The sequence below is a fragment of the Berghia stephanieae genome, chromosome 4, assembly GCF_034508935.2.
Source record: "Berghia stephanieae isolate SIO BIC M18660-M18661 chromosome 4, UCSD_Bste_1.3, whole genome shotgun sequence".
Lineage (NCBI taxonomy): Eukaryota > Metazoa > Mollusca > Gastropoda > Nudibranchia > Aeolidiidae > Berghia > Berghia stephanieae.
Window position 1 is genome coordinate 25759192 of NC_088363.1, and position 25995 is coordinate 25785186.

Consider the following 25995-nt stretch of genomic DNA (forward strand, 5'->3'; position numbering starts at 1 on the left):
AAAAACAAAACTTACTTTTTCTGTCTCATACTCCTTTTTACTGTTGGTGATATGACTTTAATGTGTCGCAAGCCCTGCAAAACCCTTAAAAACAACACCCCCCCCCCCCCCCCCCCCCCTTCCCCTTCACAAACTCATAGAAACAAACAGGATTTTTCTCCCCTTGCCAATGTCCAATGAGCAAGATTATCTAATTACTTTGCACCTAAGAGACAAGCTTGTATAATGTCGCAGAAATGTTCCATGAGTGGATTATTTAAAAGGAATAAAATTACAATAGCAAAATTGTATCTCATGTTAATGGGGATTTCCAATTATGAATTCATTTTGATTTCTTGATGACTTAATTGTAATGAATTTATTGTAGTTACTACAACTACTGTGAATTAAATGGCATGTTTTCTTGTTGATTTTCACAATAATTCATTGATAAATGATAATTGGATGAATTTTAATGAAATAAAAATAGAAATTATTTGTGAATTTTTCTAACTATTTTATGTGTGGATTTTATTCATATTAAATTCATTTGAACGCAGACTGCTGGCTGGGTGGGGTTCCTGGCCTCCCATAGTGGGCAGGGTGGCACTTACTATGTCTTCTATCCCCCTATATGTTTTCCAATTTGCTTTCTGTCTTGGTCTTGGAATGAGATTACTTGGTTTGGCTCTGGCCCTGGCCGTAGTGCTTGGCTGGGAGGGAAACAGTCAAATGCATAGTTATTGTTTCGGGAAATGATATTTTTTTCCTTGTAAATCATCTCTCTGTTATGTATTATTATGTTTGTTTGAATGTATAATGTAAACATTTGAGTGTATTCCTCTTAGTGGGGTCTTGTGCTGGTGTCTGGATGAGACATTTAGGTGATCTCGAACTAAGTACACTGATAGTGTGCACTTGGAATCTACATCTATTCCCTATTTGAACCACTCCCCTTTGTCTTACTTTTATCCTCAAATCCTTTTTTACTGTACATCTAGAATCTTTTCACTATCCAATTTTCTTCCTTTTTACTGGCGCTGACATGACCTAAATGTGTTGCAAGCGCCGTAAAACCCTTAAAAACAAACAAAAACAAGCAGACAACTGGTATGGAATTTTATCCAGCTTTATGTCCCTTTCAAGTGTTTTCTGTTCTTGTCTTGGAGCAAGACCCCATGAAAAGTTTGCCAAGACTAATTGGCGGGTGGTTGGATGGGAGCATCACCCTTGAATCATATACCTGATGTTCTCATGGGTGTACGATCCGATAGTGATGTCGTTTCTTCTTCTTTTTACTAGCCTATCCTGCTTCTTTGGTTTGTGATTGTATTTTTGACAGGGGATATTTTTTTTTTCTGTAAATCTTCTGCCTGTTTGTTCTTGGTTATTTATAATTTAGCTTATGATATCTTTAGGTTATGATTTTGATTTACATTTGTACTATTTTTGTTAGATTGCTTGTTTTTTTGTTTCAGCGGTCTCTCATATAACCTCAATTGTGTTGGAAGAGACCTAAAGCAACAAACAAGACTAATTGCGAATGACGGAGATTGTCATATGTAAGCGTATGTGTGTTATAGGAGAGATAGTTTATTTTATTCTAAATCATCTTTGAATGACTGTGTATTAAGATCAGAATAATGAATAAGAATATTTAAGTATGAATTCCATACAATCCTTTGACCTCCCATGGTGAGCAGGAGATCACTTGCTGTGTCTTTTATTCCCTAATTATATGTTATAAGTTGCTTTCTGTATTTGTCATTCCAAGACAAAGACAGAAAGCAATTGGAAAATAAATATAGGTGGATAGAAGACACAATAAGTACCTCCCTGCCCACTATAGGAGGTCGGGAACCCCATCCAGAGGGATGATTTACAAAGTTTAAAAAATATCAATCATGAAAAGATTAATCCACGCAACTGATTCTTCTTAGCAAAAGAACTCCAAGTACAGTGAAACCCATGGATAACAATATCGCCGGGGACCAGAAAATTATATTATTCAGGACTCTTCACTCCGGGATTTTCAAGTTGGCGGGAAAAGGGGACATGGTAAGACCTGGTAGTAAAACAATACGGTGCACATACCAGTGCCTGTAATAAGACATCCCTACCACATTAGAATATGTATTTTTCATGTTGACAAAGGTTTTACTAGTATCACTTTCTATGTGTGGCTATGTGGTCTTGTGGTATGACACTTGCTTTCGGATCGGAAGGTCCTGGGTTCCAGCCTTGCTCTGCGCATAGTTGAGTCCTTGGAAAAGGCTCTTTATTCACATTCTCTCACCGAACTCAGGTGTAAAATGAGTACCTGACCGTCAACAGCATTGTCTTTGTTGAAAATAAAATGTAATATCGCCTCGCGTCTCGTTTTACATGTTGCTGTTAGTCAGGGACCCTTTGTAAAGTGTTTTGAGCACGTTTAGTTGATATTGCGCTATATAAAAGCTCAAGTTTCTCTCTCCAATGTGTAGTGTCTTTGTTTTCATTGTAAATAGTGCTCAGCCGATTCATCACAGGCCTCTTTAAAGACAACATGAAATTGATTAATTAAGGAGCACTCACTGGTATAATATAAAGATCTGATAAAATGTGTCAGACACTTGTTTCATAAACATTTTTTTAAAGACAACGCCATGTTGCTGTTTAAATCTTTTGAGCTAACCATTGCTCGTTTGAAAATCTGCTACTCCAAGCTTGTCCGCAATAATTTTTGCCTGCTCGCAGATGATAGGACCAGAAGTCGGTGCATTTGACTATGCCAAAAGATATTTTCTGTAACATTCGTCACAAAAATAATCCAACACTGAAGTCATTTTGAAAAAAATAACTAATGACAAAACTCGTTTTGTTTTTGTTTTTTAAGGGTTTTACAGCGCTTGCTACACATTTAAGGTAATATCAGCGCCAGTAAAAACGAAAATAGGATTGTAAAAAGCTCTAGAGTTACAATTAGAGACCCAAGACAAAGGGGAATTAGTTCAAATAGGGAACAGATGTAGATTCCAAGAGCACACTATCAGTGTACTTAATTTGAGACCACCTATATGTCTCATCCTGACACAAACACAGGTCCACACTAAGAGGATTACACTCAAATGTTTTCAAAAAGATTGGTGCATAAACGAGAAATGATTTACAAGTGGAAAAAATATAAACGAGAAATGATTTACAAGTGGAAAAAATATAATCTCCCAAAACTCTGCATTTGACTGTTTCCCTCCCAGTCTGGGACAGGACATAACCAAGTAATCTCATTCCAAGACAAAGACAGAAAGCGTATTGGAAAACATATAGGGGGATAGAAGACACAGTAAGTGCCTCCCTGCCCACTATTGTAGGTCAGGAACCCCATCCAGAAAACTCATTTTCTTCAGTGTGACATCTCATTGACAGGAAAAGGAGTCTTTATTGGCTAAGAAGACAAGATAAATGTTGATCGAACACGTGAGGCTAGACCGTATCAACTGCCGTTGATTGCTATATCAATGTCGCAAAACAGGGGTTTTACTAAAATGTATGTCGCTATTTTCTGGTGATTATTACTTATTGCATATAGCCAAAAAATTGGGCCCAGAGGTCAATGTTGCTATCCAGGGGTTGTCTTTATCCAGAAGTTGCACTATAGAACCCAGGCAAAATCAAATGGACACAAAGTTATATAGAAAGGACAAAATATGATAAAGGGGGGTGGGAGAATTGACCATGAGTGTTACCAGCACTGATAAACTCGATTTCAATTCATATTTAACTGTGCTATAATCTTAATCACTAAATGACTTGCATAGCGGTGTCACAAGCACTGTTAGACAAAAGCAAAAACATAAACAATTCTGAACCAAGCAAATTTCACTAACTTTTATTCATTACACCATTGCTATCATTACCAATTCATAAAAAGTCAATGTTAAAGGTTATTTTAAAAGCAGTGAATGCAATTTGTATGAAAATATGTACAAAATAGTAATTCATGAAAGAATCTAAATAAAAGTAAAAAGTTATGTAATTTGACCTCAAAAACAAAAAGAGGAATGATAGTGATAATAGATGATGATGGTGATTTTTTATTTTTGTTTTTAAGGGTTTTACTGCGCTTGCAACACATTTAGGTCATATAAGCGCCAGTAAAAAGGAAGAAAATGGGATAGTAAAAAGCTCTATAATTACAATTAAAACACCCAAGAAAAAGTAAGACAAAGGGAAATGGGTTTAAATAGGGAACACGTAGATTCCAAGAGCATACCACCATCAATGTACTTAGTTTGAGATGACATAAATGTCTCATCCTGACACAAACACATGCCCCCACTAAGAGGAACACACATGTTTACAAAGCATATAAAATTAAAATTAAAATACAGTGCATAACAGAGAGATTGTTTACAAGACAAAAAATATAATCTCCCAAAACTAAGTATACATTTGACTTTGACTTTATCTTCCATCTAGGGCATCCGACCAGGGCCAGGATAAAATCAAGTTATCTCATTCCAAGACAAAGATGGAAAGCATGTTGGAAAACAGTATAGGGGGATAGAAGACTCATAGGTGCCTCCCTGCCCACTATGGGAAATCAGGATCCCCACCCAGGATTAATGTGATGATGATGACAATCACAACAAGTATGATGATTATGATGAAAATAACTACTGTCCAAAGATTTATGAATTCAATATTTTCAATTACATATTATATCTAATACAGGTAAGTACTAATACATTATTCTATATTGTACATTTATCCTCAGTGCTGTCTATCTAAAGGCAATAATAAATAATATTTCCAAATAAAGAAATAAAATGTTGACTACAATAGTTCTAAAAGACTAATTTTCATAAGGTTTTGACTTATTAACTGCTTTGATGCTTTATACTCTTTATGCGTCTATGCGGTATTGTGGTATGACACTCGCCTTCAGATCGAAAGGTCCTGGGTTTGAGTCCCACTTTGACCAGTGCATAGTTGAGTTCTTGGAAAAGGCTCTTTTCTCACATTCTCTCACCATACTCAGTACAATATGAGTACCTGAACCTGGCTGTTGGTAGCGTTTCTCTGTCGGAAAAAATTGTAATATCACCTACCAGGTGTCATGTCTCGCCCTACATGTTACGTTTTGCTGTTGGCCAGGGACCCTTTGTAAAGTGCTTTGAGAATTCTTTAGTGGATATTGCACAATATAAAAACTCATTTTTGTTTTGTTTTTTTGTTTGTTGCTCTCTTTGTTTTGTAATATTTTCCTGGCCTAAGAAGTTTAGATTAATAGTGCTATTAAATTAATTTGCGATTCGTTGTAAAGGAGGCCTATAGCCTTTTGCCTTTCCTAAAGTTTTTTTTTATAAATTTAACGCCATTCTATTCAACTTTTACTTGGAGAGAACTGATATATGTAGTACAAAAATTTTTAATACTTTATTCATCCATACTAAGTTATTTTCTACATCTATGTAGCATTTCAGGACAAATGGAAAACATGAAAAATAATTTTTTTAAAAAAGTACTTTAAAGTGCAATTCAAAAAATTGTATTTGAGAAAAATATAAGAAAACTAGAGACTAGAGATTTCAAATAAATAACAAGAATGAAAGTCTAAGTAAGATATCACATGCTAGTTTATATCACAAGCACGCTTTACCAGCTGTGAGGATGATGTCAGCAGTGACTGCCAAAATATCAATAATAAGAGTAGAATGGAGAGGTAACATTTCTCATTCAGAAATTTAAGAAGCGAATGAAGGGAAGAAATGTGTTTTATTAGTAGTGGCCCTAAAAAACCCATTTATTATTTGAAAAAATGGACCAATTCATGACAAATAAAAAATTGAAAAATTAAAAGAAATTTTTGATTGCTTTTGCTTGTATAATATGTTTTTGTTTTTATTTTTATCAGAGTTTATGGCAGTAGTGACACTTGTAGGTCATTTCAGGGCCAATAAAAAAGGAAGATGTGAGGGGGAAAATTGTAGATCTGAAGTTAAAAGCACAAAAGAAAAAGTCAGACAAAGAAGACTAGCTCAAATAGGGAACAGAGAATTTCACAACTCCATCAATTTGCCCATTTTTTATATTACCTAAAAGTCCCATCCAGACACAAGCAATGGATTCCGCAATGAAGGATACACTTAAATGTTTACAAAGTACGATAAACTCAAAATTTAAAATATAACAGATGGTTTACAAGGAAAATATCTCTCAATAAAAGGAACTATACATTTGACTGCTTCCTTCTAAGCTAAGGATCCCCGCCAGGACCAGGAAAATAAACAATCAATCTCAATCCATAACGATAGCAGAGAACATGGAAATGGAAAAACATTTAAAGCGGATAGATTAGAAGACACAGCAAATGTGACTTCTCTGCTTACAATTGAAGGTCAAAAGACTCCACTTAGCTTGGTCAAATGAATAAATTTGAACATCATTTATTTTATTTCCATAGATTCACCATGCCCAATATGGTTCACAATGCTTGATTTATTTAGCCTAGCTGACAAATGGCGTTCAATTTCTATTTCGTGCACTAAGTTACCTTTAAGCCTCTTTGTTGTAATAGCACTCTTATTATTTGCATCACTGCCATCACTGGTACTTTTCCATCTCAGTCAAGAGAAATTTAATGTGATAAAATCCTTACACAAGTACACAATGTTGGAGTCAGAGTTTTGCAAACTTAGTCATCCATCAACTCGCTTGTCATGCAGAACAGTTCCAAATTGATGAATTAAACTGCTGATTAATTGATACCAATGACAGTAATCATCAGGGGATATTAAAGATTCATATTATATTGCAATATATATTGTTTTTATGGCTTTTTGTGTATTTCTACATGTTGCTCACAAATTGAGCATTTTTATAACATATAGAATTTAACAGATTTTGACGCCTGTTAAATTGTATAGTTTTGTTCACGTTGAAAAAATATAAACATTTATAACGGTCAGTTCCATGATTTCATCATGCTCATTGAGCTTCACAATGCTTCATTTATTCCTCCAGCAGGCCACATGGAACTAAATTCCAAGTTTATTATCAAATTATCAGTTAAGCCCACTCTTTAGAGTATGAACAATAAAATAAGCATTCCATCTCCGGCCAGGTACTCATTCACATCCAGGTCGTGTAGGGTAAAGTCTGTAATGTGCATTTACCAATAAACAAAGTTTTTGGAATCATTGAGTCCCATCTAGTCCCTGATAACATGGAAAAATGCTAAGGACATATTCAATTTTGGATTCATTATGAGTAAGAAGGATTGTCTTGATTCAAGACAGATACAAATCCTGTCGACATGACTTGCCGATACAGATGGACATACTGCTCAGCCTTCTTTGTTTTCTTGGTCAAAAACAGAGTGGAGAATTCATCTCTTGACATCTGGGCAAACTCTTCAAGTCCTTCACCGTAAGTAGCAAGATGTTTCATGAAGTACAATACAAAGTCGAAGCAATTCCATTTGTCCTCATTGTATCTGGTTAATAAGAACAAAAGGGATGATAAAAACTTTAATGAAAACAAAAAACTCTTGAGAACTAAGCACTGGACCATTATCAATTTTAAAAAAATAAACTAATTATGTGCATGAAGTATGTGAATCAGTCCTAAAATGTAAATGCACTCGAGTAGTTTCCTCAACATGGTTTCCTCTAACACTAACACATGGTTTCCTCATACTCATTCAAATAATAATAATAATAATAAGCATATTTCTATAGCGCCTTTCGTCGAAACCTCAAAGAGCAACGTGCTCGATTAAAGCAAGCAACCATTTGCAACATAGCCTGGTACCTTACTGATTATTCATTGCTCTCCCAGATGCTCAAATTGTAAAGTCTAGCAAACAAGATAAAGGTCATTGAATGTAAGTGGCTCAATGACGTTGTTGGTTGTGAGTCATTATATATTTTATTATACCATTATTATTGCTCCTTTAAAAAGACATATTGTATTTCTAAAGAATTCTTTGACAAAAGGGTAAAAAAAGTTAAAGGAAGCTCTAAAATCATTCCAATTAACCTGTGTTCATTCCAATTAACCAGCTGAAATTATATATATATATATATATATATATATATATATATATATATATATATATATATATATATATATATATATATATATATATATATATATATATTGAATCGTGTTTGATACAAATATGGTACGAAAAGTGCTCGACATGTAGTAATGGAGCGAAGTATTATTTTAAAAAATATTTACCACAATGTTTGAGATAGTTTACATTAATGTTTCAGGCTTAATTCGCCATCATCAGGACTGAGTTGTTTTGTTGACTGTTGTTTGTTGAAGTCTTCAACAAAAAACAGTCAATAAAACAACTCAGTCCTGACGATGGCGAATTAAGCCTGAAACATTAATGTAGACTGTCTCAAACATTGTGGTAAATATTTTTAAAAATAATATATATATATATATATATATATATATATATATATATATATATATATATATATATATATATATATATATATATATATACAGTAGAATTACTTTAAACCGAAAATTTGGGGACCTTCTAAACCATTTCGGTTTAAAGACATTTTGGTTTAAAGCAAGTTCCCGTTTTGCAATGTTTTTCAAGGTAGTAACTATTTAAGGAATTTGTTCATTTAATAGTATCATGGGTTTCCATGGAGTTGTTGAATAAATGCCGTCTTCGTAACCATTACATTTTTTTTTTTTTTTTTGTGTTTTAAAAATATTTTTGGGGGTTTTCGTTTTCAATTCAAAATTGTTGAAAGAGTTGAGTTTGGGATGCCGTGTATTTTACATATCTCCATCTTGATCAACTTTTTTTTCATCGATTTCACATAGTATTTTGATTTTAAACTCCAACGTGTAAGCACAGTGCTTTCTTTTAGACATCTTTTAGTAAAATGCAAAGCTAAAATAAGATCGAAAGTTCTTGTGCGATAATTGATAATGAATGATGCGCAGCTACTCAGAGGTGAAGTGAAGTAGAAATGAAAAGGCGTGTAAATGCTAAGCTGTCTACTACACATCTCTCTTTTGTTGAAAAGCCATTAGGTTCAAAGGCTTAATTACATCGAACCCCCCCCCCCCCCCCCCCTCACACACACACATTTAAACGAAGTGGAAATGAAATGGCATGTCAATGGTAAGTTGTCTACCACCCCCCTCCTTATTGTCGTGTTGAAAATCCAGTCAGTTCCAAAGCATCAACACACGAGCAAGAACCTCTCGCTTGCGTGATTCTACACCCCAACCCCCCCTCTATCCTCATTTTTCGCCTGCCAGTCACCCGCTGTCTTCCTTTTCCAGTCTGTGCGATTGTGGTGTTGGCCAAGCCCCAGTGCAGTGATTGAAGTGTTTGCCTACCCCCCTACCCACCCATCACCCTCATCTTATACTTACGCTCTTTATTTAATATCGCCGGGCATTATTACGTGTGGCCTCCTTCCCGAATTTTTGAAGAAAAATAGAGAGAGAAAAAGGGAAGGTGCTCTCAAGTTGTTTCGGTTTAAAGAAAGTCCTGCTTAGAAGTATTTTGGTTCATCGTAAGAATTAGTACAAAGATAATGAAGAAACTAGTACAAGTTATTAAATTCTTTGCGGTTTAAGGTATTTTTTGGTTTAGCTTCTTTCGGTTTAAAGTAATTTTACTGTATATATATATATATCAAATTAAGCAGATCTTCCAATTAAGGAGATGTTCCAACTAAGCGTAATTCCTTTTACCCACTTTGACTGTGTATTCTTGTTACAATGTTGTTTCTCTTTTACTCTTACCTGACTGACTTCCACATTTCTGCATTACTGACTGCTTTTGAAAGACAAGAGTCCCATAAAGACGGAGTTATCACATCAAATTGCACAGTAAGACATTCTGCCCACGGGGGTCCATACTTCAAGCCCATTTCATCAAAGTCATAAATATGACCTGTAAATTTTCAAAATGCAAAAAAGCATGAGAAAAACAATTTTGAATACTCATGCTTAGATTGATTAAAGTAAAGATATAATAAAATAGATAAAAAATATGATGGATGGATGAATGACAGACTGATAGATAAATATAGATTGATAGATAGCTAGATAGATAGATAGCTAGATAGATAGATAGATAGATAGATAGATAGATAGATAGATAGATAGATAGATAGATAGATAGATAGATAAATAGATAGATAGATAGATAGATAGATAGATAGATAGATAGATAGATAGATAGATAGATAGATAGATAGATAGATATAGATAGATAGATAGATAGATAGATAGATAGATAGATAGATAGATAGATAGATAGATATATATATATAGATAGATAGATAGATAGATAGATAGATAGATAGATAGATAGATAGATAGATAGATAGATAGATAGATAGATAGATAGGTAGATAGATAGATAGATAGATAGATAGATAGATAGATAGATAGATAGATAGATAGATAGATAGATAGATAGATAGATAGATAGATAGATAGATAGATAGATAGATAGATAGATAGATAGATAGATAGATAGATAGATAGATAGATAGATAGATAGATACTGATTGATTGACTGATTGATAGATAGATATATAGATACAGTTAGATAGACAGATAGATAAATAGACAGACAGACAGATGGATAGAAGAAGAGGTAGAAGAAGAAGAAGAAGAAGAAGAAGAAGAAGAAGAAGAAGAAGAAGAAGAAGATTAAGAAAAAGAAGAAGAAGAAGAAGAGCAGCAGCAGTAGCATCGTCATCATTATAATCATCATCATCGACGACGACAACAACAGCAACAACAAAAAATAAAAACAGCAAGAATTATTTTTTTAACATGAAGTTATTGACAGTATAAGTATAAACAAAGAAAGAGAAGAAGAGGTGAGAACATGGGTGCCAGCAAGAAGAAGTGATGAAACCTGAAACTAAAATCTCGGCACTTTGCCAAACCTGAAAATGTTCCTATTGAAAATACGGGCTAAACTTTACTCTTATCTCATCACTGTTTTTATACCCTTATTAAATGATTACACAGCAAACATATTGACACAATCAGGAAATAAATTTGATTTTAAAACCAACTTATAATACATAGTGAAATACTCACAGTGCAGTTGTCTCTCTCTAGAGGAGCCAAAGAACAGAGAGAGACAGAGAGTACCAGAGGTACTCCCTCAACATTTTTTGAAAAATTTAGTATTTTACTCAAAACACTGAAACCGGAGGTATTTGACTTCGAGATATCGCGAAACCGGAATTCCGGCATGAACCGGAAAACTGGCACCCATGGGTGAGAAAGAAATGTAAATGTCTATTTAAGAAGGAAAAATGTGGATGCTTACCATTTTTATCTGACACTCCAATGTGAAGATTGCATGTCTGCACATAATTGCTGAAATAGAGTGGAAAGAAGAGAGACAACAGTTTTTACTGCTGATATATATATTCGTTAATAATAACCGAGGATTATTTCAGAAATTGCTATCTAAGGTGAGATGAAAATTGGTATAGTATCGCACCTCAACCTGGGTACCAGGTTTTGAGCCCAACTTCCGCAAAAAAACTTATCCCCTATTTCTCACTTAGCAGCAGTGCACTGCGGCTGATGCCTAAGATATCTCAGTCTTATCTCGAGACAGACCTAAATGAAAATTTCCCCTGAGCATAAATATACATAATCCATTAATTTTTATTTTTATCAATTTTAAAATGCTTGACATATTCATTAAATGTTCTAGTTGAGGACCTACATTTTAAAAAATAGTCCATTATGCGCAAATTTCCCTTGGCTTATTGCTATGCTCAACCCCCTTTGCAATGTATTTACTTCTTGTGGACGACATACAATTAAATTGATAATGACACAAGAAATAATAATAATAATAATAATAACAAGAATGACGCTGACGCCGATAACAATAATAATAATAATAAAAAATAACAATAATAATAATTATAATAACACTAATAATAATATCAATAGCCATCAGGTCAATGGGAGTTTATCCCGGTTTCTATAGCGTGAAATGGACAATAGCCATTACTTGCTACCCTTTGGTTAGTAGATCGCAAAGCACTTTCCACCAGATCTAGTAGACCTAACTTCCCAATCACTGCTGGATGGACTGGGGGGTCTGAAAAAAATCTGGGATCGATCTCAGTCCCTTTGTGTCTAAAGTACATCTGAGCTATCGGGACCTTCATATTACGGGATGACCTAACAAATCAACTATATGGGGGCATAAAATGAATGATGCGCTGTACAAATTAAATATCCTGTGCAACAAATGACTTTTTTCCCAATGGGACTTTTGCCCTTCACTGCTAGGAACTTGTGGAAAGACCCCCCGCCCCCCAAAAAAACAAACAAAAAAACATTTATAAATAAATATCCCCTCACTTAATAAAATCTCCTTGAGTAGGTTTGAGTACAACAGATCTTGTGCATTTCTCAGATGATGTGAAAGGTGATGGAAGGATGTATGGAGGAATCCGGCTCTCAGTGTTTGTTGTATACTGATTACATAGAGGACAAATGTAAGGTATATTGAAACAGATCAAGTCAACATTTTTTCTACAGTGTTGAAAACATTTTAGTGGCTGTGGCAATGCACCATTTGTCAAATTTGTATAGTTCATCATAAAAGGCTGTTATCTCATATAGTTGAAAACTAGTTACGTCTTGGGCGTGGGTTCAGTGAATTGTTGCAAATCAGACGTCTTGATAGAACTTGTCTCAATATAGGGTGCTTCAAAATCAATGTGACATGTTAAAGGAACGAATGGGGTCTGCAACGTTACTTTACGGACTTTGACTTAGAAGAAGCTTGTGCTCGCACAACCTAATTCAGATTCAATTAAACATCACATTCAGCATTTCTTAAACTCTTGTGTCTGTAAAAAAAAGTATAATATTGAGAGAATCTGGGATAATAATAAATAATGTTCCAGATCCAGTCAGCACACTCTTCCTCTTGAACTAAGACTAAGACCAAAGGAAAATTCATCAAAGTTGAAGGAATCCCACATTTTTTAAGTCATGCGATAGCAATGGCAATATCGTGTTGCAATTCCTACTTTAAACCAATTTAGGCAAGAATATTGGCTCGAATTATTCAGTCAAAATATTGGACTGTCACAATCTGACAAGCCTGATAAGAAATCAAGAAATAAGCAGTTGGCTCAAATTGTTTCAGCTTACAGCAGTCGACAGCGACTGACTGAAATTTTTCAATACAAGAAAATAATATAGAGGTTGAAAGTTCAGAGGTCAATGGGTCACGCCCCACAACAATCTGCATTCTACAAACAACATACCTAAAATCACGTTCAAGAGTGAACCGTGACTCGGCTCTTCTCAATCAAGTCAAGAAACTAAAAACGTTTTTAACTTTCTTGTAATTTCTTAAATTTCTTATAACTTTATCAAAGATCATCAGAAAATTGTAATTGATCATGTGTGCACACCTTTTCTTGCATGGTAAAGGACAACAAATCGTTCGCTGCTCTAAACGGTTTTTATCATTATCGGCCTCTACGAATACAAACATTCGCGATGGCCTACTTGGTATGGTAGGTAAAACACCCCTTGTTCGTTTACACAAGATAAGTGATGAGACAGGATGTGATATTCTAGCTAAAGCTGAAATGTGCAATGGTGGTGGATCTGTCAAAGACAGGGCTGCATATTTTCTTATTCATGATTCGTTAAAAAAGGGCGATTTGAAACCTGGTGGAACAATAGTCGAAGGTACAGCTGGAAATACCGGAATCGGGTTGGCCCATATGTGTCTGGCTATGGGGTTCAAGTGCGTTATATACATGCCTAATAATCAGTCCCAGGAAAAGATTGATTTATTGAAAACTTTAGGAGCGGATGTAAGACCTGTGCCAGTTGTTCCTTGGGATGATCCAAACAACTACAATCATCAAGCTAAACGACATGCTGATACCCTTGAAAACGCAGTTTGGACAAATCAGTTTGATAACAGAGCAAATAGGCAAGCTCATATAGAAACAACAGGTCCAGAAATTTGGAGTGAAACTAATGGTAAAGTGGATGCAGTAACGTTCGGTACAGGGACTGGTGGAACTCTGTCTGGTGTAGGTACTTACCTTAAAGACAAAAATCCGAAAATAGAGGTGATTCTTGCTGACCCCCAAGGCAGTGTTTTGTACAACTTTATCAAGCATGGGAAATTGGAGAGAACGCCAGGTGATTCCATTACGGAAGGCATTGGACAGGGCCGGGTGACAGAAAATTTGAAAGATGCCCCAATAGATGATGCTTTAGTTGTAATGGATATTGATGCTGTTAATATGACTTTTAGATTGCTACATGAAGAAGGAATATTCGTTGGGGCCTCCACAGGACTCAATGTCCATGCTGCTTTTGATGTTGCCAAGAAAATGGGTCCTGGTCATACTATTGTGACATGTTTATGTGATACTGGTCATCGTTATTATGCCAAATTGTTTAGTAAATCAGTACTGAAACAGAGAGGGTATTTGGATAACATGCCTGAAATATACCATAAATATTTACATTGAGTCCTCTCTTTCAAGTTATTATTATTATCAAGAGCCTTTAAATTATCCAAAACCAAAACATCTTTTTAATGAATCAATTGATTAATTAATAATCATCTATATGTGCTCATAACGTTCATATTCATATATTTTACAGCTCATAGCAAATTTAAAATATTTATATATTTTGAAATCCACTGCAGTTTGCAAGAAGTCATATTGCTTTAAGCCAATAGTCTACGACGGCTTGTTTTTGTGGGTTTTTTTTCAAATTTTACCTCTGTTACCAAATTTTTGATGAAGTTAACAGCTTCTGTGGGAGTTTCACATATATAAAAAGTCAAATCAGCACGATTGACTGACATTGTGAAAGAGGAAAAGAAAAGTTATAGAGAGAAAGAAGGATTAAGTTGGGCCATTACCTATCACATTTTGTGATTATATCACAATTGGTTTAAATAAACATTGGCGATGCCGACAAATAAGATGGATGGTCAATATTGGTTTATGGATCACACAATTTAATGGCAATACATGCTTAATATTTGACTGGCCTTATTATTCACTTTCATGGATCACATATTATACCAGAAACCTACATTTTGAGCACAAAGAAAATCACAATGCAAGAAATATAATGGTCCTTCATTTAACAGATGAAAATTGCTGCTTGCACTGGAAGACACTAACATTATATAACAAACAAACCAACAACACATGTTAGTATCAAAAGAAAAAGATAAATGATACCTTGATACCTCTTCTTCGGGTTGAAGGCTATGCCTGTAATACCCGTTCTGCACTATCTCTGATATATCTAACGCGCACCTGCATGGTTGGGGCGGAGCTGGTAACGCTTGTAATGCCAGTGTTTGTCTAACTTGTCTTTGAACTCATTCACTGTCCTCGCTTTAATTACATCTTCTGGAAGGCTGTTCCAGTTATCTGTCCTCTCGTTCTATTAAATGTGCTCTCTGGTAGTATTTGCTCTCTATCTACTCTATCTTTCTCATTTATTATCTTATATACTTGTATCATGTCTCCTCTTTGTCTTCTGTAGTACAATGATGGTAGTTTGAGATGCCTCAGTCTATCTTCATATGGTAGATGCTTCAAATCTGAACAAAGCTTCATTGCTCTCCTTTGTACCCTTTCAATTTTATCCATGTCACCGACATGCTGTGATATCCTCGGTGCATTACCATATTCAAGTGATGGTCGTACCAGAGCAGTGTAGAGCCGCCTAATAATATCATTATTTCTGCTGGTGAATGTCCTTTTAATAATTCCTAGAGTTCTGTTTGCTTTATTTATTGCTCAGTTGACATGATGGTGGAAGGATAGTCTGTTGTCTACATGCACTCCTAAATCCTTTTCTACTTCTGTTTCCCCTAGCTGCTGGTACACTCCGTTATCGTCTCTCATTCTGTATGTGTGCTTTGGATTTTTGTAACCAAGATGCATTACGCTGCATTTGCTTGCATTAAACCTTAACAGCCACTTGTCTGACCAGTCTGATAATTTGTCGATATCATCTTGTATAGTATGTCGGTCACTTTCTGTTCTTACAGGTCCAAACAACTTTGTATCGTCAGCAAATATTCTGATCACGTTATTTACAACATCAGGTAGATCATTGATGAATACCACGAATAATACTGGACCCAGAACACTCCCCTGTGGAATGCCGCTGGTGACATCCGACCACTGTGATGTGTGCCCGTTCAGTGAGACTCTCTGTTTTCTGTCGTGCAGGAAGTTAGATATCCATTCGTTTATCTTTCCTCTGATGCCATAGTTATGTAGTTTTTGAATGAGCCTTTCATGGGGTACAGTGTCAAATGCCTTTTTAAAGTCGAGGTATACCGCATCCATCGGTTCTCCCCTATCCAAGGCGTCTGTCCATTCATCAATGCAGGTAATTAGTTGTGTTATGCATGATCTCCGAGGCACGAAGCCATGTTGCTCATCACAGAACAGATTGTTTGTGACCATATGCTCCATCACATGTTCCTTAATTATTGCCTCCATCACTTTGCACGGAACTGCTGTCAGACTCACAGGTCGATAATTGCCAGGAGTGTTTCTATCACCTTTTTTAAATATTGGAGTAACCTGTCCAAGTTTCCATTGTTGTGGCAAGTTCACGTTGTGAATATGATTTGAAGCGGTGTGGCAATTTCATTCGCAGTTTCCCTTAGCACTCGAGGGTGGAGTCCATCAGGTCCTGCTGATTTGCCTGGGTTAAGCTTCATAATATTTTTCAGTATGTCTTCTTTCTTTATAACTATACTGACAAGTGCCTCGCTGTAATGTCTTGTCTCCAATGCTGGCACATGGTTAGTGTCCTCATGTGTAAATACACCACAGAAGAATTTGTTCATTATTTCTGCTTTTATAATGTCCTCGTTTTGCAGGTCTCCATTACTGTCCCGCAGATCACCTACCCCGCTTCTTATTGTTGTTCTCGATTGGGTGTATTTCCAAAAGGCTTTTGGGTTTTCTTGGATCTCATTTGAAATACTCTCCTCAAAATCGCTCTTAAGCTTCCTTGTGTAACTTCTCAGTGTATTTCTGGCGTCACAATACAACTTGTAATCAAGGCTATTTCTGGTCTGAAGGTATCTTTGCCATGATCTGTCTTTAGTCTTGATAAGTCTAAACCCTTCTTTGTTCATATGTAGATTTCTTTTTCTCGTTCTTTTAGTGTCGTTAGCCTTGTGCACAGGTATGTATTGCTTCATCGCGGATTCTAATATATTCTGGAAAGTGTCCCAATCCTCTTGCTCACTGCATTCATTAAGTGTATGGGCCCAGTCTATGCCACCAAGATATTGTCTCATTCCTCTGTAGTCCCCTTTGTCATATTTGTACTTCACGGTTTTACTTTCAATTGCCTGTGTTTGACATGTATAATCGAATATGATGGTACAATGATCACTGCTGCCCACTGGGGCCAGATACTGGGTGTTATTCACAACATTCTCCTCGGATGTTAACACTAAATCTAGCACTGATGGTTGTTGGTCCCCCCTATATCGTGTTGGTCTTTCGATATGTTGTGTTAAGAAACAGTCCATGAGGCATTCTGTAAATAAATCACTGTCTGAACCTTCAACTGTAGCTGCACATTCCTCCCAGTTTATATGGGGATAATTAAAGTCCCCAACAATTACTAGGCGCTCTGGGATCATATCTACTATGGCACGTAACATATTTTCCAGATTTCTATTATTTTCATAGGTGCTTGACGGACTATGATATATGCATCCAAACAGAAGTTTATGATTGTTTCCAAGAGAAACGTTAGCCCAAACACATTCAGAAAAGTATTGTGTACTTGTACATTTGAATTCCGCCACGCTAAGTTTAGTGGAAAAATATATACAGATTCCTCTCCCATCCATTTCTAAATTATGAATTGGGGTGTGATAACCCTCAATACATATCTCTGCCTCTGTGAGGGTGGTTTTACTGTACTTCGGTTTTACTTCTGTCAAGGCAACAATGTCAGGTTCATGATCTTCAATAAGCTGCAGCAAATCGGGCATCTTTGTGGTTATTACGTCTACATTAGTTAATAAAATCCTTAACCCACCTCGAACAAGACTTTGGTTAATTCTAACAATATTTACAGGTGAATAACAATTTAAATTAAGTTTATGTACAATTTGTCTGTTCTCCAGTGGTTTCTGAGCTAGAGATGATCCTGAGGCTTCCTTTGGACAACTCTGTTGTTGCGGATGACCCAGTTTTCCTCTTTGCCTTCTGCTCTTGATTCTTGGTTTTTCTCTTTCCGCTCTACTAGTAGTTTCTTCCATTCCTCTCGTTCTAAAGGGGTCCTGTCCTTGTTTACATAGATTGTATTGAGAGTTTCAATCTCCCTGAGTTTCCTCCCGATCCTTAAGATTCTAGTGGCATCTTCTTCACTTGTTGTTTGTATCCTGAGGGGTCTTGCCGATGTCGATTCCTTCTTTCCTAGGCGAGTGGGATTGGTAAAGGGGACTTTAATGCCCACTTGGTCCAGTATATCACTCACTGTCCTGAGGTCATCGCTTTTCACCTGCTTTGGGTCCTCGGCAGAGCTTTCGGCCAAATTGTAGAAAATAATGTTTAGCCTTCTTTCTTGCCTATCCTGCACCTCTTTGACTGTTAGCTCTACATATTCAGAAGGATGTTTGACTACTCTCTCCTCCAAGGATTGCACCTTCTTACCTAGGTCTTCGTTTGATTCATCCACCTCCTTAAGTTTCTCTGAAACTCGTGCTTCGAGTGCGCCAAAATTTTCTTCTAGGGCGTCTTGTCTGGCCGATAGGCGCTGTAGCCCTGACATAAATCCACTGGCAAACCTATTACATTTCTTGCAGTACCAGTGTAGGCCCTGTGTTTTGTCGGCTTCTGCATCCTGTATTGCTTTGTATAGTGAGTCACTAACTCCTTCACAAGAAGTGTGGTGCCACAGCTCACACATGTCACATTTTAATGCATGATCATTCTTCCCAACATCTCTGTCACACTTTCCACAATTTGTGTCCTCTTTCCTCGAATCCTTTCTAGATTGTCTCGTGGACGTTTTGCTGCTTCTATCTGAACTCATATTGCTTGATGGCTAGTAATGTAACAGTTACAGTTAAAGTCCTGCGTTACAGTTACAGATTAGTCGGCTATCCTTATCCTTATCTTTTTTATCACTCAACTTTCGCTCTCTTTCTCCTTGTTGTCTCTTCCTTTCCCTCTTTCTCACTCCTCTCTCACCTTTTGTCGTAACAATCAGTAGGATTCTCTTTCAATCTACCTTCTACAGCCTCTCCTCTTGTTGGGCCTCGATCCTTTTGATGTTAAGCTACCACACTTCCAGGAATTCCTATGAGGTCACTTTTTGTTTACCGTAACTATTTGGAAACAAAATGGCTACCGCAGTTCCCGCCAAAGTCGACGGAGAAAAGTCTTAAATTATTCTTAAATTGTTCACATCAGCATCCAAGTCAGGTCAAATTTCTTCGATCTGAACGTTTCAATGATGAATTCCAATGAACCAAAACATGAATTAGGCACGAATTTGTTGTAAAAATTCGAATAATGATGAACTTGGTAAAGAGACAAAAACACAAGCAACTCCCCCCCCCCCCCCCCCCCCCCCCCCCGCGCATGCGTAAATAAAGAAAGAAATAAAGAAAAAAATAATAAAATGTCCACTCAGATGATTTAATGATGGCCTCAAAGCAGAAAAAAAATGAAAGGGGAAAGTTGGTACTGAACAAACTAAACTTATTCACCAATGTAATGTTTCATTAAAAACTGCGTAACAAAATATGACAATCAATACATAATACAGTCCATTAAACAGATAGGCAGCAAAGGGTGAAATGAGACATAAACTATTGCAACACAAAAGTAGTTCATATTCCAAACACCTTTCCCTTAACTTCAATACATATTTAAGGATTAATGATTTTTTTTTTTCATTTGATAATATTTTTGAAACAGAAATTCATTGAATGTCTTTTTTCTTTTTGATTGCAAAGAAACAAAAACCCTAACAGAAGCATGATCCAATTTAGCTAGATAGGCAAATACTACAGTAAATTCCAAACTATAAGAATAAACTATTCCATAATCAGGATTTTGCAATAATAATGATGAAAATAATAATATTAATGATAAAAATAATATTAATAATAATAATAATGATAATTATTATTATTATTATTATTATTATTATTATTATTATTATTATTATTATTATTATTATTATTATTATTATTATTATTATTATTATTATTGTTATTATTATTGTTGTTATTATTATTATTTTCTTCTTTGCGTTCGCTATTATTATTATTATTATTATTATTATTATTATTATTATTATTATTATTATTATTATTATTATTATTATTATTATGATATTGATGATGGTGATGATAATTATTGTTTTCATAGACTACCTACTCATATCTTTTTTTTTTTCCTTTTTTTTTGTTTTTTTGTACAAAGTAATAAATGTAAAATGCTTTACTTTTTAAAAATAATTATATCAGGTTTGTTCGACCTGTATTTAGATTCTATTTTTATGACTTGCATTTAAAAAATATATAGATATATATATGTTTTACTTATTTTTTTGTTTGTTTTGAATTTCAAAGTGTGTGCTTTTCAAAGATGTTATGTGTATGTTATATGGATTTGGAGAGCCATAACTTCCCCATTTTTTAATGCACTACATCCTATATTTTATCCCGAGAATAGGACAGCAAATAGAAGATATGATATTTTTTTATTTGTCGGTTGTGATAAAAGTTCAACTTCTAATTATAAGCAGACAGTGAATTATAATAATTAACAGCTAAATGTGAAGTATTGCAATGTTGTTTAAGTCTGTAAATTCCATTGATGCGACAGTTTGCCCTTATATTATCGTTTTAATTTGGATGCAAGACACTCTAATTGCCTAATTTCTACGCATTTATATCAGATTTACTTCTTAAATATTTGACCATTAACTTTGCATTGAATAGCATTTTTGCACAGGTAATCATCATAATAATAATATTATGCATATTAACATTATGATTGTTATGTTTCTATCAATACTTGATGTGCATCTGCTGAAAGTACTTGAATGTTAATGAAAAGAAATTTACATTGATCAGCATGTCATGGATATCTCATGGATGTTCTCTGACAAATACGTGTTTATCATTTTGACCTTCACTTCAATATTTTAATCGACCAAGGGTTCCTGATAGCTCAGTTGATAGAGTACTTGCTTACGCAAAGGGACCAAGATCAGTCCCGGGTGAAGTCGGAAAGTACTTTGCAATAGACTTTGTCCTATCCAAAAGGTAGCATGCATTTGCTATTGTCTGTTTCACGCTAAAGAAATTGGGATAAACTACAGTTCCATAGGCCTAATGGCTCTGAAGGACTACTTAACTTGGCAACAATTTTATACGTATTGACAAGTTGTTAAGTCTCATGTTTGTTTCTTTTTTTATTTTATTTTTTTATTTTGACAAGTTGAGGGTTATTTTAATCGTTCTATATTTTGAAATAAACAGATTTCCATTCAAAATGAAAATAAAAGTGTTTTATCAGAGTACAGCAACATTGATATTTTGCAAAGTGCACTTATTTTACAAGTCATCATGGGCTTGATTTAACATCATTGTAATGGACAACATTTTGCGTCGGTTTGAGACCATTTTCATTGCAACAATAAGCCCATAAACAATTTGTATTATCAGATTTGTAAATAAGACTATACGCTTTTTAGAAAATCGTTTATGAGAATCATCATCTTCTGGTGCCTTGCGTGGATGATCATGCCTTTCCAACTGGGTAGGGTTCCTACCTCCCATAGTGGGCAGGGACATACTTGCTGTGTATTCTATTCTATCCTCCTATGTCTGTTTTCCAACATGCTTTCTGTCTTTGTCTTGGAATGAGATTAGGGAGCGTTCACATATTACGTCATCAAAAATTTGCCCTTTTTAGACCCCCCCCCCCTTCCCCCAAGTCATCACTTGTCATCATTGACCTGACCCCCCCCCCCCTCCCCAACAGATGATGACGTCATCTAATTTAATAAAAACTAAAAGATAACTTTAATTTCACAATATTTATTATTCATTTTTCAAACCATAAACATTGATTATCAAAGTTTGATAAAACACATTCAGACATTTTATTAATTTCAGAAACTGTTGATAATTTATGTTTTACGATACAATGGGGACATAAAATTTAAATTTGCAAAGATAAAATCTAACAAACATTATTTAAATTAGGCTACTTGGTGCAGGTGCTATTAAAAAAATTTCAGAAAGTGTAATTTAAAATAGTTTAGGAGGCAAATTATTTTATAGCATATTAGTCTTTTAGTGGAATGAATTTCTGTTTCAATTTCCAAACATAAAATTAATTGATTCAAAAATGTTTCTGCCTTGGACCTCTGGCAATGTACTATAAATAGTATCATCAATTTCATCTTCATCGTCATCACTTTCTCCCATTTGCTGTTCTTCTTGTATGCCGCATTTTCGTTAACGGTCTTTCATTGCTGTGATCGAGGAGTGATACAATGAACATTTAGGGCAAGTTCGCCTTTTGAGAAGTGATACCCCTTTTTTGAAAGGAACAAACTTTGAAATAGGCTTTCAAATCTTCCATTATTGCCTATCTCCAAACCATCATCACATGAAGCAAGTGGTACAGGTGGTGGCAGAAAACGCTCTGGAAAAAAAGATGAATAGTTAGTACGCCAAGGTTTGCAGCATGAGTTGTCACTGCATTTCACTATTTGCAGCAGATATTGGGATTGACGAATGTGTTTTATCTTCCAATCATCTGTTTCTTAGAATTGAAGTTTGGGTCTTGGATTTTCAGGTGGAGGGATGAATTTTCCAACTACTGGGTATCCATCTATTATCCACTCAGACCAAATATTGGCTAATATTTTTCCAGTAGCTTCAAAGTTCCTTTTTTCCAGATCAACATCAACAGTCTTGTTGCTTCCATCAAGATGACGTCCATGAATATCAAATGGTAAGATGACAGATGCTGTATCCTTTGAAAGCGTTGCCATTCTTCTTTCCACCTCATTATAAGCACTGAAACCTGGAGCGTGTGTAAAGACAAATACAGCATCAATGTCCAGCGCCTTGAAATGTCTCTCCCAAGCAGCGAGTGTCTGTCCGTTTTTTGGAGCCTCATCTGGACCACCATCCACTGAAACAAATACTAGGGGTTTGATTTGTCCATTAACTTTGCTGATGACGTCGATTTGCCTGTTTTGATGGCATCATCTTGGGTCTGACCCCCCCCCCCCTCCCCCATGTCAACACATGTCAACATTTGGTAGACCCCCTCCCCCCTAGCTGATGACGTAATATGTGAACGCTCCCTTACATGGTTTTGTCCAGGCCCTGGCTGAGAGGGAAACAATCAAATGTATAGTTAGAGTTTTGGGAAATGATATTTTTTTCCTTGTAAATCATCTCTCTGTAATGTACTGTACTGTTTTGTTTACATATTATATGATTTGTAAACATTTGAGTGTATCCCTCTTACTTGGGACCTGTGCTTGTGTCTGAATGAGACTTTTAGGTGATCTCAAACTAAGTACTCTGATAGTGTGCTCTTGGAATCTACATTTGTTTCCTATTTGAACCAGTTCCCCTTTGTCTTACCTTTTCTGAGGTGCTTTAATTGTAATCCGAGAACTTTTTCTACCGTATCCCATTTTCTTCCTTTTTATTGGCGCTGATATGACCTTTTTGTGTTGCAAGCGCCTTAAAACCCTTAAAAACAAAACAAAAAACAAAATGCCCTTCCAACCCTCTCATCGTTCGTTGCCCGGATGGTCTTCACATTACATCTTCCTTGTGTTGTCCACCAATTTCATCCCATGTCTTCCTGCAGCTCACTTGCCATCTCTCATTCTGTTGTTACCTGCTTCTATATCACCTCTCTCCTCTTTACATGACCAAAGAACCTTGCTTGTCTTCTTCTTATTCTGGCAAAGGAGTTCTTTTGTATCCTGCCCCCTCTAGGGCTTTTTTTCATTTGATTTTCTTTCTAGCACGTCTCAAGAATCACATCTCCACCGCTTCTATTTTCCTTTGCATTTCTGTCGTTGATGGTCCATGATGGTTGATGTGTCACACCCATATAATAAAATTGGCTCTATATAGCACTGCAGTGTTTTTATTTTGGAGGGCATAGCCATATTTCGGTTTGTGAGCATTGATCTCATATATATGCAGGAATGCTGTCTTTGCAAGATACTCAGATTGTCTGTTCTCACTGCCCTGCCTCTTTTCATATTTCTCATCACCGCACTAGCTTCATGGGATACGGTCATGGCGTACTATGGATACGGTACATCCAGTGGCGGTTCTAGCCTATTTACAGTGGTGGGGCAAAGATGATCCGGTCATATATATATATATATATATATATATATATATATATATATATATATATATATATATATATATATATATATATATATATATATATATATATATATATAAGTAGTATATACGGTTGTAAATAGTTAGAAACCGTTTTTTGACGGAGGATGAGGATGATTGTTTTTTTACCTGTTAATCGATATGTTGAGTTCGATGATGTATTGAATGGTATTGTTTTGAGTTCGATGCTGTATTGATTGGTATTTTGTTTTGAGTTCGATGATGTATTGATTGGTATTTTGAGTTCGTTGTTGTATAGAGTGGTTTGTTTTTTTGAGTTCGATGTTGTATTGATTGGTATTTTGAGTTCGATTTTGTATTGCAAGGTCATGTGACCTACCTGAGCGTGTGTTTATTGAGTGTTCGATTTGCCATCGATTATGTATCGAATGTTTAATTGCGTAATAATAGGGCTATACAGCTGATTAAAAAGGATCCTATCCCGGTGTTATTAGGTTCCGACTGGTTCACCCGCGCCGCAGCGCAAATTGAGGTTACGCAGTACAGTCCAAGGACTCTAACGCTGAGCCGCGTTGTTCTTTTAAATTGGTTTCTTACTCCTGAGTCTAATGACTTATTAATTTAATCAATTAAAAGTCCATTGATTCCCTCAAAGGTCAAAGGGCAAATAGCTCAGGCGTCAGCCGCACAGCAGCGCCGCACACAAAAAATAGGTCAAGGTCATTCAGAGCAGCCGGTAGTCTAAATCATTTTGATTGGTTCTTTCAAATTCTCCGATCTTGATCGGATATCATATTGTCATAGTTTCGTCCGTTTGATTGGTTCTTTGAAATATATTTTTGTCTGGACAGTGTCGTCGCAAAATGAGTGGTCTTGTGAAAGCATTAATTCTCAATGTAGAACCAGATGAAATGTTCCATTGTGTTAGAACCGTGATAGATCATACCCATTGTATACCTTAAAAATGTCTGTTCTAAAAAAGGAAATTAAAAGTTCCCATGGGAACATTTCGTTAATGTGTTTTGCTATTTAAATATAACCTTATACACATCCGGCTTAATGCCACTCAACGCTATTCTCACATCAGTCTTGTTATGATTACAAATAATTACGTTCACAACTGGAAAATATACGTCGGTACTTGACACCATCGGAATGTCTCTCGCACAAATAATTACGCACACATCTGGAAAATAAATGTCTCTCGCGTTCTTCAAACGTACTATCTCGCTTTCATCTTAACCAATTATTTACTTTCCAGCCCTCGCCAGAAAATAATTACCTGTTTTACAGTCGTGAGAAAATATTAGCACTTTCTAAAAAATTCCAACTAAGGGATTGTGAAAGGTCAAATTCTACGTTCATTATTTTCATGGTGTAGTAAGTTTAGATCTGTCTTATAGGTGTTATGTTCAAATCTTTCATGGGTTTTTTAAAAATCGTATGGGTGTCTGTGTTTAACTGTTCTGCTCACCTCTATCTATATAAAGTAACGATTGTGTAGCTGGGTCTGTTAATTTTGGTGGAAAGTACTTATCAACTGAGTCCTATCTAAAGGATAG

At 35.6% G+C, this 25995-nt stretch overlaps 2 protein-coding genes across 3 annotated transcripts; both read right to left on the reverse strand.

Annotated features, from left to right (window-relative positions):
* Nucleotides 1-3822: 3822 nt before the first annotated feature.
* Nucleotides 3823-14215, reverse strand: LOC144970309 (MKRN2 opposite strand protein-like). Of its 2 annotated transcripts, XM_078909805.1 has the most exons (5): nt 14082-14215; nt 12367-12482; nt 11309-11358; nt 9757-9907; nt 3823-7456 (listed from the first exon to the last, which is right to left on the reverse strand). In XM_078909805.1, the coding sequence occupies exons 1-5, from the start codon at nt 14157-14159 to the stop codon at nt 7225-7227; spliced, it is 627 nt and encodes a 208-aa protein (XP_078765931.1). In that variant the 5' UTR covers nt 14160-14215; the 3' UTR covers nt 3823-7224. The 2 variants fall into 2 exon arrangements, with proteins under 2 accessions (XP_078765931.1, XP_078765930.1); XM_078909804.1 differs by lacking the exon at nt 14082-14215 and having other exon boundaries at nt 12367-13188.
* A 2424-nt stretch (nt 14216-16639) lies between these two features.
* Nucleotides 16640-18046, reverse strand: LOC144971729 (uncharacterized). The gene has a single exon (XM_078912802.1). The coding sequence runs from the start codon at nt 18044-18046 to the stop codon at nt 16640-16642; it is 1407 nt and encodes a 468-aa protein (XP_078768928.1).
* Between the last annotated feature and the right edge of the window lie 7949 nt (nt 18047-25995).